Raw genomic sequence first — 19,249 nt, forward strand, 5'->3', positions numbered from 1 at the left:
GCAACCGCCGCTGCCTGGTGTGTGCTGGTGTCTCTTTGCAGGCGTGCGCACATGACACACACACATAAAGTGCTTTAAGCTGCTTGAGTGATCGCCTTCTTGTCCTCTGTCTCTCTTTTCAGCTGCAAAAGCAACAAAAATGTGGTTTAGTGCAAGAACAAGTTGTGACAGCTCAACGTGGCTCAGAATGTTTGTTTTAACTCGCATTTCAAGGTGATCTGTTGACTCAGCATCACAAGACTGCACAGATGAAGAATCAAACATGCAAATATTACAAACGTGTTCTTCACCCCGTCTTCGTCTTTATGTCAGAAGAAAATGCTACAACTTTTCTCCATGACATCACCGTATTTCTTCAGTAATATAGATTGAGATTTCCCATGGCTGTGTAAAATATGGTGCATAAATAAAGAATGAAACTATACCCACACGTGGAAAAAAAAAACCATTACAACTTTCATGCACCAGTTATGTTTGACAGGAGCCGTTTGAAAGAATTTTAAATATGTGAGGCCATTCCAGTCCCCAAAATGTGAAAAAAACAAGACTCAGTCATGTTTTAGTGGCTCCACTTAGTGTAAGTATAGGATCTAAGCACAGAAGTGTCAGAATTACACATCTGAATGCACTTATGGCAGCAGTGGATAATGAAGTCTTGTGTGCCCATGATACAGAATAAAACTGCTAATGTTCTTCATGGACTTTGGTGCAGGAGAATGAGCAATTTGCAGAACACAAAGTTCAGGGGGTTTTTTTTTCTTCAGTTTTCCCCAAGACATCTTAGAATTGAGCAGGTGTAGCTTTTATTATGTGAGCTTTTTGTGGCTAAAATCACTGTTCTACTCGCCTCTTAACTGGAGCACGTAAGAGGGAGCACATTACTCCAATTGTGGCCTCCCTTCACTGGCTGCCTGTGCATTTTAGAGTACATTTTAAGATTCTTTTATTTGTTTTTAAATCTTTAAATGGTCTCGCCCCGCCTTACCTCTCTGAGCTTCTCCATCCCTACGCTCCTGCTCGGTGCCTCAGGTCAGCTGACCAGCTGCTCCTCGAGGTACCGAGGTCTAAACGGAAGCTCAGAGGGGAAAGAGCTTTCTCCATTGCCGGTCCTAAACTTTGGAACGCCCTCCCGCTCCATATTAGACAGGCCCCCTCACTGTCCATTTTTAAAACTCATCTTAAAACACATTTTTATTCTTCTACGTTCAACTCAGCATGAGACTCGGCTCTTGTTTTAGTGTTTTATTGTCTTCATTGTTTAAACATTGTTATTGTTTTATAGTTTTACTATATATATGTTGTTTTATTGTTTTTATTTTGTTTACTTTGTTCTATGTGCCATGTTTTATTTATTGTATTGTTAAGTACTTTGTCCCAGCTATAGCTGCCTAAAGGGCTCTATAAATAAAGTTGAGTTGAGTTGAGTTCTGTTTCGTGCATCTGTGTCTCAGGCTGTTTCCCGTTCAACATCGACTATGTACAGTCTATGTACGACCTTAAAGTGATACTTGAAAAAAAGTACAAGTATGTTACCAGAAAATGACTTTGGTACAAGTTGAAGTCACTTTTTTATAATATTACTTTGGTAAAAGTCTTAAAGTATGTGACAACATTTACTGTACTTACGTATCAAAAGTACTTTTCTGACATAACATGTTCTTAAGTTTTAGACATAAATATATTTTAAAAAAGTGAGGAGGATGAGTTGTCTTTCAACTTGAAGGTCACCGCAATTTTACGTCTAAACTAAAACTATGAATTTAGCCTTTTGTAGCTATTTCATGGACATTATTCTCTTAGTGCTGTTGCAGAGTCAAGCAGGTCGAATCTATGACTCAGAGCCAGTGATATTTACTGATACTGAGTATCATATTGGCTCATTCCGAATTCTAACAACAGACTTTGTGATGCTCAGTAACATTTCCCTCACAGGTCATAGGTCAGCAGGACAGTTGAACACCAACCTCTACGCACGTCCATTGCTTGTACTGGATTGACTTTGTACTCAAGCACCCACATGTTTTCTTAACAAAAGGTCGTCATGTTCTTGCTGCAACCATTAAAAAAATAATTGTAAACAAACAGAGTTATACTTATTAAAATGAAATTGGAGACACGCCTGTTTAAATGGAGTTGATGGACATTCTGTTGCACTTAGTCAAATCTATTCTCAGTCTTCTTTAAGGACCTGTCACAGTCACAGGTTGTGTTTTTTTGCAGGCATTTTTGTGGTTGTCAGTTAATGAGCAGCATAACTCAACTCAATTTAAGAAAGATGACTTTTTCTGGGAACGTAGAGGAAGATTTTGGTGGCGAATCCAGCTCCAGATAAAGTGTCTTAACCCTTAGTGCTCATGCGGCACAGATCTTACCCATGGTAATTTGCTATGGGGATAATACACAACTCCTTATGTTGACATCCTGGGGTGTGTGTTTATAGGTCACATACAGTATACAGGCTTTTGTGTTGTTGAGTCAAAGTTATGATTAACTTTATATTGCATTTTGTGATATAAATAGTCACAAAATAGAGGAAAAAAGGAGCCAAGTGATCTTTGAACTGTGACGTATTTCCAAATTTCACAAATGAACGATTTTAAACATTTTGAGTTTGCTCGGGTTATGCTGAAAAAAAGGATATAAGAAAAACCTATACATAAGACACATCCTGATACCCTCTGTATTTATTGTATGTTTAAACTTAACATTGGGAAAACAGCAGCCAAAATGCTGTGTCCTAAGGGTTAATACTGTAAGAAACTCTGTGGAGGTTTGTGTGCGTTCTCCGGTTTGTCTCATTGTTAATTAGACAAACTGTTTTGCCTACTTCCAAAACTGAATGTTAAATATGTTTGCTTTTTGGGGCAGTGGGTAGACGTTGCCTCAAAGCAATAAAAGCATAAAAATTTTTTAAATGTTATTATTATTATTATTATTATTTTAAATCCTGGTTTGAATGAGGGACTTTCTGTGAGGAGTCTGCCCGTCTCTCCTGTGTGTGTGTGTGCTTGACTTTTCTCTACACACTCCTGCTTCCTTCCACAGAATAAGGCTAAATCGACCATAGAGGTGAATGTGTTATATTATATATATGAGAAAGAACAAGAACACTCATTTTGGCCTCTCTCCACTGGCTGCCAGAGTATTTCTTTAAATGACTTTATTTGTTTTTCCTGAAATGATCTTGCCCCATTTGACCTTCCTGAGGTGTTTGGTCCTTACACTCCTGTCTCTTTGGTCAGCTGATCAGCTGCTCCTACAGCAGGGGTCAGCCCCTTCAGCACCTTGTAGCTTTGAAAAAAAAAAGAATGTTTATTTTGATTTTCATGTTAAGATAAAGAGATAAAGGCATAAATATAGCATCACATCCATTATTTTTCTTTAACCCTTGAACACACATACAATTTTTTGTGTATTTTATACTTTCTTTGTGTATATTTTGAAATATCTGCATTTTTCATGTATGTTTTATTTTAAGTCTATTGTAAACAATGTTAACTAAAATACTCACACTCACACACCTACTCACAAAAATATCCTCATTGAAACTCATTCAAATAACTATTTTTCGTGCATCATGACAAAAACTTGGGAACTTTAAAAAATTTAAATAATGTTTGATATGTATGATAAGTCCTGATGTTGGTTTATTAATAATAATAATAATAATAATAATATTAATAATAATAATAATAACAATTTATACAATTTGTAGCTTAATTTTTTATGAGCACATTTTGGTGCTCTCGGTGTTAACGTGAGCATTTCATGATAAATAAATACAAATAATACACATAAACAAGTGTTTCTGCTCATTTTTCACATCAAACAAAAATCAAATAATCCAGTCTCCATGACGTATATTGAAAATAATTCCTTTATTGTGTTTTTGTAGACCATAAAATGAAGGTGCATCATGACAGAAACGTATCTATTTGTATACAGTTTTTTATAGCTTAATTTTTTATGAACATTTTTTGGTGCTCTATAGGTGTGTTAATGTAACTTTTTTGAAGGCACATCTAAGGGTTAAAGCAGGGGTCTCAAACCTGCAAAACTAATGATCTTCACAGTATTCTGTAATGAAAACCCACTCACACACGGGGAGAACATGCAAACTCCTTGCAGAAAGGCCCTTGTTCTAACCGCTCGAACCCAGGGAACCCGGGTCTGAGGTGAGAGCTGGTGAAAGCAATAATTCCTCAAATATTCAAGTAATAACCGGTGCATTCATTTGTATTGAAAATAGATTTTCTTGCACCACAAAGACAGGGGTGTCTGTCACACATAGACACACACACACCATGCTTATTATGTTATAAAGAGTGAACGATGGATGCTCAACCAGTTGAAGATTAGAAGCTAAAACCTGGTCTGTTGGCATGTACACAACTTTATTTTTATTCCATAACAGTGACATCAATAATTGTTGCTAATAAAAACAAAATGATGTTTGTAACGTCCAGTGACCATAAATCAGTTTGCCCTCATTTGAAGAGTGCGAGTATAAATTATACACACGGGTACATTCTTGTCAAACTTCTGCTTGCAGAGCCTGAGATTTACGGTGTGTCACAGACAAATGGAAACGCACACTGTGTTAACTCTGTGTAAGTATGTAGAGCATGTACAAAATGTGGTCAGGCTGAGTAGTATGGACAAACTGTTGTGAAAACTCCTGCAAAAAACGTTCAATTAAATACACTGAACTGGGAATGTCCAGCATTAGGAGAGCAGATTTCAATTTCAAAAACTCATTATCAGTGAGGTTAAAATGACTCACTGCTGTCATCGTTTGTTAATCGAGGCTTAAAATGACATGCGATTAAAATGCCATCATAAAACCATAAGTGAGTGGTTGGTACAAGTTAATTACTGCTAAACCTTTAGCCGTAGTTGGTGGTGAGAGCGTAAACTGTGCCAATATGACACATATTTCATTCATCTCATCCGTGCCACCGTGTACACTCAGTGACCAGCTCAATAAACTTGATAGACTCATTCAAAGGCCTTGCTATACTGTCGTCTACAACAAAGATCAAATGTTTTTGTTGCCACTGTTGGAAAAGTGTTAGCTCAGCTATATACAGGTATGAGATAGAACACTAATATAATACCAATAGTATTCTGCTTTATTTTAGCCCGCAAACAACCTTTTCTGAGTGGGAACTGAAGTTTGTAAAGCACTCATGATCCTGCACCAATCAGCTTTTTAAGTTCATGGAAACATGGAGCTGCTGGTCTACTGCTGCCTCATTTGATACGTTTGTGTCCCTTTGATGACTCCAAAGAAATTACACTTACATTTCAATCACACTTCCCGATGGAGGCAGCCGTGGATAAACAACTCCAGTGTGCAATGATGTAAAATCAATGATTTTCCATGGACTTTGGTGCAAGAAGTAGTAGTAGTTTACAAGGCGACAAAAAACAGTCAGTACCACAAGAAAATATGTGACCGATTCCTTAAATAAAGATACAATTTGTATCAACTGCAGTTACAGTTTCTAATAAAAAGGTGGATACCACAATACACAATGACACAAACTGATGTTTATCACAGTTTCTTGCAGCCTTGAGTCTCTTCCTTCCACTGAAAGAAACGGTTTGCAGGCTGGACTCGGATCACCTGAGTGACGGGTTTTTACTCTGCAGCATGAGGATCTCGGCGACAAGCACCTGTGGATCCATCACCTGAGGGAACATGTCCATGGCCGTGTCCACCAGGTGGACACTGAAGATGGCGAGGAGCTTTTTCCGGACGACCTCCCTCTCCTTTCTGCTTGGGCCCGGTTGTGGAAGCTCCCGCGGTAAGTGCTTCCCCGGCAGGGCGTGCACCACCGGATGGTGAGCACCGAAGGGATCGGACCAGTAAGTCTGCTGCTGGTGTTTGTGGACTCTGGTGTGCTGGAAATCTGCTGGCTGACTGTATGCAGCAGGTACACTGACCGGGTACGCGCCGTAGCCATGGTAATGGGGCAGATTGTGGGGTACGACATCAGGGCTGTGGCTGCTCAGGGGCCCCATGTTGTGATGTACGGGGTGGTGCTGGAAATCTGGTGCAATCCCCAAAGAGGGAGGACCATGAGAGCAGCAGCTACACGGCGCACTTCTCGGAGGGCAGCACTGTTGTCGAACATTGCATACATGCTGGCAGCTCCTGTATTTCGGCCCATACTGGTAATCGAACTGACTCCAGGGAGCCTCCATTTGTTGACTGTCAATGGAGCCTAAACCAGAGTCAAGCTGCTCATGAGATTCACTTTGCCGCACCGATTCATGGTCAGAGGAAATGGAGCGTTGGCTGGTCTTCTCCTTCTTGGATGCGACTTTCTTGCTTGAGCGGTGACTCGTCTTCACTTGTTCGTTTTTATGTTCTTTCCTTACTGAGCTGCTCTCGTGTCCCAGAGTTAGTTTCTTGGCCATATCCTCGACCAGCAGGAGGCTCTGTCCAGGCACAGGGCTGGAGCAAGTAGAAGGTTGTTTCTGAGCAGCTGAGGGATGCTTAGCGTTCTCGCGAAGCTCATCGGCAACCAAGCGATTGGACTGTTTGGCTCGCTCCGGATGGTGGAATTTACATTTGATTCCATAAGTACATTTCTTTCCTGAAAGAAGAAGAAAGAGTTATACAGTCGGGCACCTCTATGAGGTCAGCACAGCAAAATGTGCTTGGCAAGAATACTGTGAAGATCATTAGTTTTGCAGGTATTTGATCATAAATCAAACTAGAAGTCCTTTAAAGTCATCATGATCCAATTTTTCAATCCAAACAACAAATTTAACTGATGGCTGAGGGCTAAAAGATCAGAAGTACTTAGGATTCATCTTCTGAGGACCAGGAATATCTACTCATTTGCATGATATTTGAGTTTATACATATTTGGCCAAATGTATTTCACATCAAAATCATTTTGTCTCACCATAAGGGCACAGATGTTTTTTCTGAGTCTTCGGAATCTTCCGCAATAAGTTCTCTAGAGTAGGACCATGTCGGCCAAGAGGATCATCAGGTGGCATGAACCTGCATCAGAGTTAAAATTCATTTAATCAAGTTAATCTTCAAGAACTTTAAATCTGTTCACATTTTACACCAAACCCACTAATAGGGTTGTTCCATTATACAGTTCTAGCACTAATCTGCATGACTTAAGTCGACGCTACTCGGAGTATAGTCATTTGAAGAGTCATGAGCGCGACGAATCACAGCGAACATTGCCAAACTGTACATCAGTTAAAAAGACCTAAAAATCCTGAAAAGACATCAACAAAATTTAGCAAAGGAAATGTCTAAAATCTCAATATTTAACAGAGAAGTCTAGTGTATTTAGCACCGGCCCATATCGTGCGCCGTGCTATGATGACCTTGCCCACATTGAGGAGGTACTTTGAACGTGCTATGAACAACGTGCTAAGAGCTAAGTAGTGCTAGAACTGTATAATGTAAAAGCGCCATAACTCACAGTTTTGAATGCCACATGCTTGGTATTCAAAGTTGTGAGAACACAGGAAAACAAATGGTTACAGATACACACGTCTGGAAGGGAATACTCACTTATTGTTAACGAACGAGTACATAAGCAGCCTCTCCTCGATGAAGCGCTTCCACTTGGGCTTCTCTCCCTGAAGGTCGCGGTACATGTCGTTGGACACGATGATGCCATCAGACTCGTAGCCATGCTTGACAATGAAGCAGTCATCATTGCAGACCACTCGTTTGCCCGCGACACGCCTGGACGGCGTGAACACCAGGATCTTCCTCCTCTCCAGGTCACGCAGAATGTGCTGATCTGTAAACCAAACACAAGGCTGCATGAAGTCGTTGTTTCTCTTGTGGTTGTTCTTCTCCCCCCTGCCTTATGACGTTGGATCTGAACATCATCGAGCACGATGATCATTGTTCGTCAAGTGTGATCGTATGAGGTTCTGACTATTTTAAAAAGCCCCAGTCTGTAACTTCTGTCACCAAAGGACTGCTAGTGTCACTTCTCCCCCAGACTTTTCCCCCACTCCCTCAGTGAAACCTGCAGAACTTTCTGAGAAGACAACAGCGTTCTCCTTCAACATCTGTTTCAGTATCTCTCTCATGTTTCAGAGAACCAGGGTTTGATTCTTTAATCTTAAAGCGGAACTAGACCGGAAGTTCCTATTAACGCTGTTTTTTAGTGTGTATCTGCGTCATTACCTTGTTTAAGAAGCCCTGAAGTTTCAAAACAAACATTTCAGCCACTGCTGAAAACACTGTGTTTCATTGTAATCCCGGGCTCAGCGAGATCTCTGAAAAAACCCGGTCCGGTTACGTAAACACCGGTTCTCCTGAACAGCAGAACGTCCTGCTCCAGGCACTAGTCCGGGCACATCCGGTTGCGTACATTGAACCGCAGAAGAAGAATAACGTTCGTTGTGGAGGTGTTTCACGAGCGACAGTGTCTTCTGACTCTGGGTCTGACTCCGGGTCAAAGTCATAAAAGGGACTGCGGCGGGGAGTCGTGAAGAAGCTATTTTTATACACTGTTAAAACAATGTTTTGATAATGAGGAGCAGTGCATCCACCGTTCCAGAGGGGGGAGCTGTGCTTCTGAGAGCGGGTGTGCTGAATATACTGGCCAATCACAAGACTCTGTCTTCTGGGTGAGAGAGTGGAGTCTCAAATCTCGCGGCTGGGATACACCGTCAGAAAAGAGGATTTCTATCGGCTCGTTTACAGCAACTAGGAGGTTTTTGACCATAAAAAACAAGTTAATGTATTTAAGTAGACCTCCATAACTAACATATATGTGCAACAGGACCACTCTATGTCTGATTTAAGTTCTTACTTTACTAGCGTAGCTGTTAATGCAAACAAAACACAGCTATACTGCGAAACATCAGAGAGGCGTGTGGAACTGATGGAATAAATCAACACTGTTGGGACTCATATGACAATGATTGGATTGTAGTGGACATCCGTTTATACTGGGACATTACACACTATAGCTTTGTCCAAAATATCATATACTGAATGTAGACTATGTTCATCAGGCATTTACCATGTGGAAACATGATTTTATTGAGTGATCCTTTTGTCAAGTACCTTAAATCAGTTTTTCCTTGAGCAACTAAGTTGGCGTACATGATGTAAAAGTGTTGATTTTCTCTATCAATTTGGTGCTGGAGGAGTGAATGTTTTCTTTTCAAAATGTTATTTTCCCAACATTTTTTTCAGGAAGTCATGGTTCCATTTACATATGAGTGCGTGAGCAAATAGATCGCACTTGGTTAAATATTAACACTAAACGAGAACATCCTCCTGCAAAAAACTGTTGATCAGAAGTAGAAACTGCAAACAAGCGCTGCTGAATCAGAAGCCATTTCCAAATGTAGGCCACCCAAGGGCTGTTGTCTATAGAGAACAGTATGGTAATTGTGTGGTTTCTCAGAAAAAAAACCCACATTTTTATCTTTGAAGTTATGCCTGCACTGAACCACTGATAAAACTACTTTACTTATAGGAAATTAACTGACATTGGGTATTTCCCAACTAGAACAACACTCTAAAGCTATCTGAAGCGTAATCTTTTCTAGAAACAGAAACCTACTTAGTTTCATTCTTTATTATTCTGACATTCAATTATACAAGGACTAATGTCCTTACATGTGTTTTAGTAGTATAAAACATTAAATAAAACTGTCTTTTAGAGGAGACAATGGGATAGACAGATGATAGATGGTTCACAGTGACATAAAACATAGATAAACATACACATTTGGAAGGCTACAACTTGTCACCTTTTTTTTAACTTATTGGAAATAGAAATATTATCTAAGTCAGATAATCAGCAAGAATGTGTCATGTGAATGAGGAAGTGGACAGTGTCCAATCTCCCGTCATCTTGACCGACCTGTGATGGGAACATCTGGCCGAGGCTGTTCTTTCCTCCACGAGGGAACAAACACAGTGACTTCAGTGTGGCCTCGGTCCAAGAAGTAGTTCACTGCCAACTGGATTCCCAGACACGAGAATACTTCCTTGTTGCCGTGGCTGAATGAATGAATGAATGTATATATGGAACAATGAATGAGGTGTCATTTATAATCTCACTCTTTGATATTCAAATGACTTCACAGCTCTTTCCCTTTCAGCTCTTCAAAACAACTCAAGACAACGAGTCCACGCACACATAAGAGCTTTACGACGTAGATATTCATAAATGTTTGCATACTCAAGTGACGTCTTTGGATCATGGAACAACAACATAGTAATCTAACAATAAAAAAATGCTTTATTTGCCATCGCCCAACTTGTATCTAATTCATACCATAGATTAAGAAACAGACACTGCCCCAGTAATTCCTTCAGCAAACTTTACTGTGTAAATCTCACTGTTTAGTTTTTCAAATGCCTCAAGGGCTTTTTGGATGTGTCAAGTTTGAAGTCAAAGAGGACAAGGAAAGGTGACTGCACTGCAGGGTAAATGGTGTAATGGCTGTTCCTGTTGAAAGGAAGTCTTTGGAAGACACACATTACACACACATCACACACACACACACACACACACACACACACGTATGTGCTCTGATTTGCATACTTGAGCAGATTATTTACAACGTGCCTGAACGGGCGTGCCTGCCTGGGAGAGGCAAAAGGACAGATTGTATTCTCATGCACGTACTATTATGCACAGTGAGTTTTTTTTTTTTCCTCTTCATTCTCCCACCTACTTCCTGTTCCTTCATCTGTTCCTACAGCTATGTGTGCATATCCCTGTAAAACCAGGGGGTAACTTTAAAATCAGTTGACTTTTCCGTCAAACCTCCGACTCCAGTGCTGCTGTTTCCGTGACGGCTGGGTATCGTCTGGGTAAATGAAACTATAGTCATTCTTGTGGATCAGGCTCGCAGGTTAAGCCGTGCAAACACAGAGACGTATAACAAATAGGTCTATTGAGAAGCTCAAACCTGTTTCTGCCAAGTCGGTAACACCCTATATTCTTAGATACATATATATTAGGGTGCAAGTAAATCATAATTATTGATGAACTGATTTGGGCCAAACGCGGCAGAAGGATGGCTCAGACAAAAAAAAAAAAATCATGTAAATTTGGTTAAAGATCCAGATCTAGACTATTTCATGTTTGTAATATGTTTCCATATACTATTACGCACTAAAATCTGATTAAGATGTTGAAATCCTGCATTAAACCTAGGGTTGCCAACTTCCTAGAACAAGAGAATAAAGAACAGTTATGCTGTTTACATATTGCACTTAACACACATTGTACTCGCCTCCTTTGCTACGAAACGTTTCTGTTGGATAATAATGACAGAAATATTGAGAGGGTCTGACAGCAGGAGAAATTATTTTAATCTTCATTAATGGACTGTGACTGAAAGTTCACACATAGTCAGATGTTTTTATTTGAGTTCATAAAACCCTAATCACAAAATATCTGCTGTATTTCCCCTTAAGAGTGTGTCATGAAAGATTAAATATTAGTCATTTCTTTTGGTGGTTTCAAACCCATTATCTGCAAATATCAGAGATGCAGACGTTTTTTTGTTGTCGTTGTTGTTTTTTTTGTTTTTTTTAAATAAATAATAATTCCGACACTGGAGCGTCAGTACATAAGGAAAAAATAAAGTGTCTTTAAAATGTCAATTGTGGTGTTTTGCTTTACAAAAATGAGAAACTAGAAGTTCCAAATTCAAAACAATAATTAATCATAATAATTTCGGTTCTGATTGATTGAAAAACGAAAACATGAGGTTTGTATATTGTTTGGCTACCACTTTTTTTGTCCGAACATCTGCCCATACCACTATCATTCTGATAAAACTGCTGTTTTTAAAGCTGTTACTAACACATTTACGCTGTATTTACCACAAAACCAAAACATAATTCTAACTGTATTACACATTTGCTGCTCGTATAAATAAGAAATAAACTGCCAATAACGTAGGGTTTTTAGATCGTATTGGATTTGATCTTTTTTTTTCTCTTTCTGATATCTGCAGTGGAGATTTTCACCAGTACCAGTATATAAGCATTTCATAGTTTCTCACCTCATGGCCACGTTGCTACCATCTATAACGATGGGTCTCAGGGCGTCTTCGTCCTCACTGCTCTCCTCTCTGCTCAGGGTGGATGCCACAGTGACAGGCAGTTGCACGGTGGGACCCTGTAACTGCTGGACGTCCCCTTTGGGCAGCAGCACCGTCATCATGGTCACCGGCCCCTGCTTGGCATCCTGACTGGGCCCGATCTGCACCAGCTGTCCAAGGATTTTATCTGTGTCGACGTTGGGGCCAAACTTCTGCTGAATGGACCGGACCTGAGCCGTGGAGTAGCCCAGCTTGTGGAAGAAGTCTATTTGGGCCTCTGTGTGTTGTGAGTCCAGGTATGGGTCAGAATCACAGGAATACATTTTCTCACAGGAAGGGTGGGGGGAGTTTTGAACGGGGAGACGTGAAGTGGAAATCCATGCAGCAGCGTCAGAGTCTGTGTGGTTCAGACAGGCCTTGGAGGGGTGTTCGGTCCACGGGTGCACAAATGTGGAATAAGCAATGCCGGCATTCATCCCTACTACGTAGGTGTAGCTCGTTCATGTCAGAAACATTACAACTTCCTTGTGTCCAGGCCTGAAACACAGAGTAGATACTCAAGACGCTGCATTTTAAAACCTCATTTCAATAACAGCAGCGTTATCATTTAAAATTATGAAAGTAAATACATTTATCATGACGCCAGTGATATTATGAATTAGAGCTGAAACGATTAATCAATGAATCGATTACTAAATTAATCGCCAACTATTTTGATAATCGATTAATCGGTTTGAAGCTTTTTTCATGATTAAAACAAGATTTCTGATTGTTTCAGCCTCTTAAATGTGAATATTTTCTTCGTCTTTGCTGAACACAACAAAGAAATCATTAAAACTGAATCATTTTGGTTTGTGGACAAAACAAGACATTCAAGAACATCGTCATTTCCAGGTTTGACAAACACTGATCAATGTTTTTTTAACGTTTTCTGAAATTTTATGGACCAAACGATTTATTGATTAATCGAGAAAATAATCGACAGATTAATCGATTACGAAAATAATCGTTCTATTATGAATTAATAAGTGTTAATATACAAGCATGATTTAAATAGTGTGCTGCAGATTTACCGTCATAGTTTGTATTTTTAGGGATTCAACTAACAGCTATTTTCATAACTGATTAACCTGTCGATTATTTACTCCATTAACCGAGGAATGGTTTGTTCAAAAATCGTTTTTTTTTTTTACCAAACCTGGAAATGATGATGTTCTCAAACGTCTTGTTTTGTCCACAAACAAAAATTATCCCGTTGTAATTATTTATTTATTATATGGATCAAAGAAATCTTTTCAGAAGCTGGAAAATCTGAAAACGTATTTCAATAATTAAAAAATAAAAAATAAAAAATAAACTCTAATCTATTAACCATTATTAATCAAGTAATTATTTCACCCCTAGTTGTTGTGTTATGAAACTTTTGCTCTTGGGTTAGTATTTTAAGTAACTGCAAAGTAACTCCAGCTATAATAGCACTGTTGTAAATGTAGAATTCAAACTTTTGGTCCTGTTCTCCTACTTTTGCCTCTCTGTAAACCGATCCTTTGTGAGATTTAAAACCGTTTAAGTGCTGGTGAACTCCACACCTGGATTTAGGCACCTTAGAGTTTGGTTGAAGACAAACTAGAGCAAAGCCAGATAGCAAAGGTACAGTCCTGCCATTCTCAAGTATACACACAGACAGCCTGCTTTACAGAATCTCCATAGAAAATGTCATAACAAAAGCTAGGACGTACCTGTGTGCGTCAGATACGACTTGAGAAAGCAGAGCGGTGGACGACAGCTCTACAAGATCCTTTCAGCCTTGTGTGCTCGCTGCAGAGGAGTGCGCTGGCGTGAGGCTTCTTGAAGAGACGTAAGCCGAAACAAGGAAGTAAGATTTTTTCTTTTCATTGTAGCTGACATCAGCGCGCAGGGAGGCGAGGGCCAGTCACATGCTGGGATTCCTGAAACACTAAAGGTGAAGTAACCTGCGCTCTCATCCAGAAGAAAAGTGACTGAATCACCATGCGTTCACATGTAAGAATCACAGCCTTCAGTAGAATCGTTATAGACTTTGCGCGACTCTAGAGTCTGAGGTGCCGATTGTAAAGTTGCGCATGCTAAAATAAACAGCAACTTTTTGCCACATTTAGCAAAAAAACATGTATAAAAAACATGTGAATTTTTTTAATGTAAGTTAGACCACATTTACAGCAATATTTGTGAATTTTGTGATATTTACTTCTCTTGTGAAAATCTAATTTCAATGTTTGATCTAAATAAAAAATCTAAATCTAAATGTTAAATGTTAAATATAAATATAAATATAAATATAAATATAAATATAAATATAAATATAAATATAAATGCTAGATCTAAATCTAAATTTTAAATATAAATATAAATAAAAATGTTAAATTTAAATGTTTCGTTTAAAACTAAATGTTTAGCTAATATGCAAATTCACACTGCCGGTAACCGGATATACCAAAATAAAAGCTTGAGGAGGTCAGGCTGTGTTTATGCAATCAAATAACGAATTAAAACCACTCTAGCGGGGGAAATAAACTTGAAACATACTATCATAATAATAACTACCTAAAATAACAAAAAAAACATGTTCAGAAGTGTTTTCGCTCTGCCCGTTTTACTTGGGAAAGCCATGTATCCCAGAATGCATTTCGTCGGACCGTTGCAGAAGAGAATACAAATAAATAAATATTTTTCTGTGTCCCAGAACGCAGTTTTAAAATCATTTGACGCTAGAACATTTATATTTATATTTATATTTATATTTAACATTTAGATTTAACATTTATATTTACATTTATATTTAGCATTTAGATTTAACGTTTATATTTATATTTATATTTATATTTATATTTAACATTTATATTTAACATTTAACATTTAACATTTAACATTTAACATTTAACATTTATATTTATATTTAACATTTAATATTTAACATTTAGATTTAGATTTTTTATTCAGACTAAACATTGAAATTATATTTTCACAAGAGAAGTAAATATCACAAAATTCACAAATATTGCTGTAAATCTGGTCAAAACTAACATTAAAAAAATTCACTTTTTTTTTTTACATGGCAAAAAGTTAAATAAGTCTTTCTTAACCCATATGTGTTAGACTGCTGCACACTGAGCTGTATCGATCGTATTGTATCTTTTATTTAATTGAGTTCATGTATGAGCAGGGCCAGATAAAACCACAAGGGGGCCTTGGGGCCCGCACAGACTTTGGGCAATGTTATGTTCTAACGGAAACATGTTCCAGAACCTCCTATTTAAAGGGACAATGTGTAGTATTTATGGGTTTCCACCACAATCCACTTTTTTATACATATTATGTGCTCCTGCATTGTCTAGTCGCTGTATAATATTTTTTGTTTCATTTTCGTAGTGTTTCAAAAAGTCATGTAAAATAACATGGTCGCGGGCCGCGGTTGCGTGTCGCTTTACTTGTAGCGGAAGTCCCGCCTCCACTCTCTCCGCTTCGTCTGCTACGGCCGTGGTAGCTCGCCCTCTCCCTCGCCTCACGAACCTCATCTGCTGACACGGAGAAAGACAACGAGGACGACATTTGACCGGCTGAGGATACCGTAGTGCTCAGGGAAGGGAGGGGGTGAGCAGAGCAGCAGTTCTTTGTTGTAAATTTCAGCCTCTCCTCTAGATGGCACTATAAACTACTTACTTCACCTTTAATTGCAGTTGGTCACTTTATTATTAAAGGAATACTTCACAGATTTGCATTTAGCTTTGCATCAGATTTCCCCTGATTTGAGAAAAATCTTCATTCTTTTTTGTCACGTGCCCACCAGTGACACTTGGTCCTGTTAGCGTAAACTGTTAGCAAAGATGGCGGACACTGTTTACATTCTGGGAATGTGGTCCTGACCCCCTACAGGTGGGTCTAAAAAGTGTGGAGTTATGCTGCGTTCCAGAGCCCATCCAAACCAGTTGGACGTGGAACTTATCTTACCTCCAATTAGAAAAAGTGCACTGGAATGCCTGTCAAAGTGGGACCTCCTACTCGCGAAGTCGGGGCTGATCGACCTACCCCTACTTCACCAAAATGACGTCGGAGAATAATGGCGGCGCCCATGTAGTCACATGAATAGGCTATAAACGACTTGTTTTAGAAACAGCAATTTTATCACAACTTGTTTTTCCTGTTATGGCGTGAAATTATGTCGTCGTTGTTATCCTTTAGCGTGAAGATATGTAGGGCTACGGTAAACGTATACTCGTGACGTTATATATCGATACGTATCGCTTTTACATATACGGCTCGCTTGTGTATGTAAGTAGAGAGTGAATTGCTGACAGTCAAAATGCCTCTTCAAACATAAAGAGAAAGCGCCGCAATCGTCCATGTTTTCTAACGTTCGACTTCAATTGCTGGAACGCTTTGAAGTAAGAGCTAGTACAATCCAGGTAGGATAAGTCCCACATCCCATTTGTTTGGATGGGCTTTGTAACGCAGCATCAGACCAAGGCTTGGACCAAGTGACAAAGCGATGCTGATTCTGCACTTTTTAGATTCCGTATGTAAACAGTGTCCGCCATCTTTGCTAACAGTTACGCTAACAGGACCAAGTGTCACTGGTGGGCAAGTAACAAAAAAAAGAATTCAGATATGTCTCGACTCAGGGGACACTGAGGTTGGGAAGGACACATTTTCAAAAATACTACCCCTATTCTAGTAATAAACAGCTAAATGCAAATCGGTGAAGTATTCCTTTAAGTTGATTTTAGATTTATTTGTTTTTTAATTTTTTAATTGTAAAGTATCATTCCATATCAGAACACATTTACTATTTAAATTCTGGGAGACTGGCCCCCTCTTGATCAGACTAGACACTCATTGGCCCAGAGGTCTAGGGCTGCAACTAACGATTATTTTCATGATCAATTTATCTGTCGACTATTCGAGTACTTGTTTGGGCCATAAGATGTAAAATTTAGAGCTGAAACGATGAATCGATTATTAATCGATTACTAAATTAATCGCCAACTATTTTGATAGTCGATTAATCGGTTTTAAGCTTTTTTCATGATTGAAACAAGATTTCTGATTGTTTCAGCTTCTTAAATGTGAATATTTTCATGGTTTCTTTGCTCCACATAAGAAAGAAATCATTAAAATTGAATCATATTGGTTTGTGGACAAAACAAGACTTTCGAGAACATCATTCATCAACGTTTTTTAACATTAACATGACCTTTTATGGACCAAATGATTCATCGATTCATTGAGAAAATAATCGACAGATTAATCGATTACGAAAATAATCGAGTTGCAGCTCTAATTCGATTATCAAAATAGTTGACAATTAATTTAGTATCTATTAATAATTGATTCAACAAATATTATTTGCAGTCCTACCCAGGTCATATGAGTTTGACACTCTTGGGTTCGTGCATTTAACTGCACACACACATTTGCACTGAAATACATCACTTTTGAAGGAGCATTTTGTATAATTCAGTGTCAATATCTTTTTCCAAAACTTACTTTACAAACATGTGCATTCTTCTTCTCCAAGACTTAATAAAATACCATTTTATTTCTTTATAGTTTGTTTATTATTACATATTTACAGGATTCTTCCATTCAATTTAATTATTTACTACTACATTTATTGATAAAGAAACACCACTTCCAAGTAACCAATTTAAACAAAGCAGTATTAACAAAAAATTAAATAGATGACCAAATCATTTTGATATGGCTTTTAATTTTTTACATCCCATGGGTTCTGTTTCCAACAAAATAATGAACATCATTTAGAGTTGAATTTTCTCACATTTCTCACTCCTCTTACCCTCTATGACAATTACGAGGCCTCCATTTTGTTTTTTTCTTGAGCTCTGCTGGAGGTTGGATATTCGGAAGAACACCTGGATGTGGCACAGGCACTGCAGCATGCTTGGTGTCTGGTAGATTTATCATTTGTGGTTCATGTAGTACATTGGTTAAGTGTGACTCTGAAATTTGTTGTGGTGTTGATTCTAGCACAGGTTCAGCTAAAGGGTGTGGTAATACGGAATATGACCCAGGTGCCACTTTAGCTGATGTTTTAGTATCCACCTCAGGTAAACCAAGCTTGCTAGAGTCTGGTGCAGGTGCTGCATCAGCTCTTCCTTCCAACTCTGGCCGAGGTCTTGCTCGATCTGTTGTTTCTGCCTCTGGTCTAGGTGATGCTTCAGCTGTGTCCCGATTTGGCCCAGGTGTTGTGATGTCAGATGCAAGTGCTGCTCCAGGTGATGTTTCTGAATCCAGGGCAGGCATGTTTGAGTCAGGTGCTACATTTGATTCTGATTCTAACTCAGGTCCATGTGATGGCTCTGAACGTTGAGATGAGGATTTTGGCGCAGACTCTGTTAGAAAGTGTGCAAGTACAGAAGACAATACAGACACAGGCTCAGCTAGTGGTTCAGTATCAGACCCAGGTGCTGTTACAGGTGCTGCCTCAGTGGTAATATCTGGAAAAGGTATTGTTGAGTCTAATGCAGCAGGGGCATATGTTGCTTCAGAATTTGTTTCTGACTCTTTCCCGGGCAATGCTTCTTCTGTTTTTCCAGACTCTAGTCTAGGAATTGTTGAGTCATGTGCAGGCATTGTTTCAGCAGTTTCCAGCTCTGGCCCAGGTTGTGTTGACTCATTTGCTGGTTCTTCCTGTGTTTCCTCTGGTCTAAGTGTTGGTGTGTCTGGTGCAAAGACTGCTTTATCTTCTCTTTCTGAATTCAGGCCAGGCACTGTTGAGCCTGGCATAGGTGTTATCTCATTTGCTGTTGTAAGTAACTCTGGCTTGGGTGTTGCTTCTATTGTTGTTTCTGATTCTGGTCCAGTTGAGGTTGATTTTTGTGCTACTGCTGGTGCAGATGGTTCCTCAGTTGTATACTTTGGCCCAGACATAGTGGAATCTGGGGCAGAAGGTGCTTCAGTTGTATCTGTCTCTGAGCCAGGCACTGGTGAGTCTGGGGCGGTTGCTGGTTCCGCCTGTGTTTCCAAATCTGGCTTCAGTATTGTTGTGTCTGGTGCAGACACTGCTTTATCTGCCATTTCTGAATTCAGGCCAGGTACTGTTGAGCCTGGCATAGGTGTTATCTCATGTGTTGGTTCAACCTCTGGGCCAGGTACTGTTTTAACTGTTATTAGA

The 19,249-nt window shown here is 39.1% G+C and overlaps 1 protein-coding gene across 1 annotated transcript; it reads right to left on the reverse strand.

The window, feature by feature from the left end:
• Nucleotides 1-5,625: 5,625 nt before the first annotated feature.
• On the reverse strand, nucleotides 5,626-12,554 carry zc3h12ab (zinc finger CCCH-type containing 12Ab; the record flags this gene model as incomplete). The annotated part of the gene is made up of 5 exons (XM_083900185.1): nucleotides 5,626-6,605; nucleotides 6,921-7,021; nucleotides 7,553-7,787; nucleotides 9,879-10,018; nucleotides 12,040-12,554. The coding sequence occupies 5 exons, from the start codon at nucleotides 12,552-12,554 to the stop codon at nucleotides 5,626-5,628; spliced, it is 1,971 nt and encodes a 656-aa protein (XP_083756311.1).
• Nucleotides 12,555-19,249: the final 6,695 nt, after the last annotated feature.

The sequence above is a fragment of the Microchirus variegatus genome (genome assembly GCF_963457635.1).
Source record: "Microchirus variegatus genome assembly, chromosome: 13".
NCBI lineage: Eukaryota > Metazoa > Chordata > Actinopteri > Pleuronectiformes > Soleidae > Microchirus > Microchirus variegatus.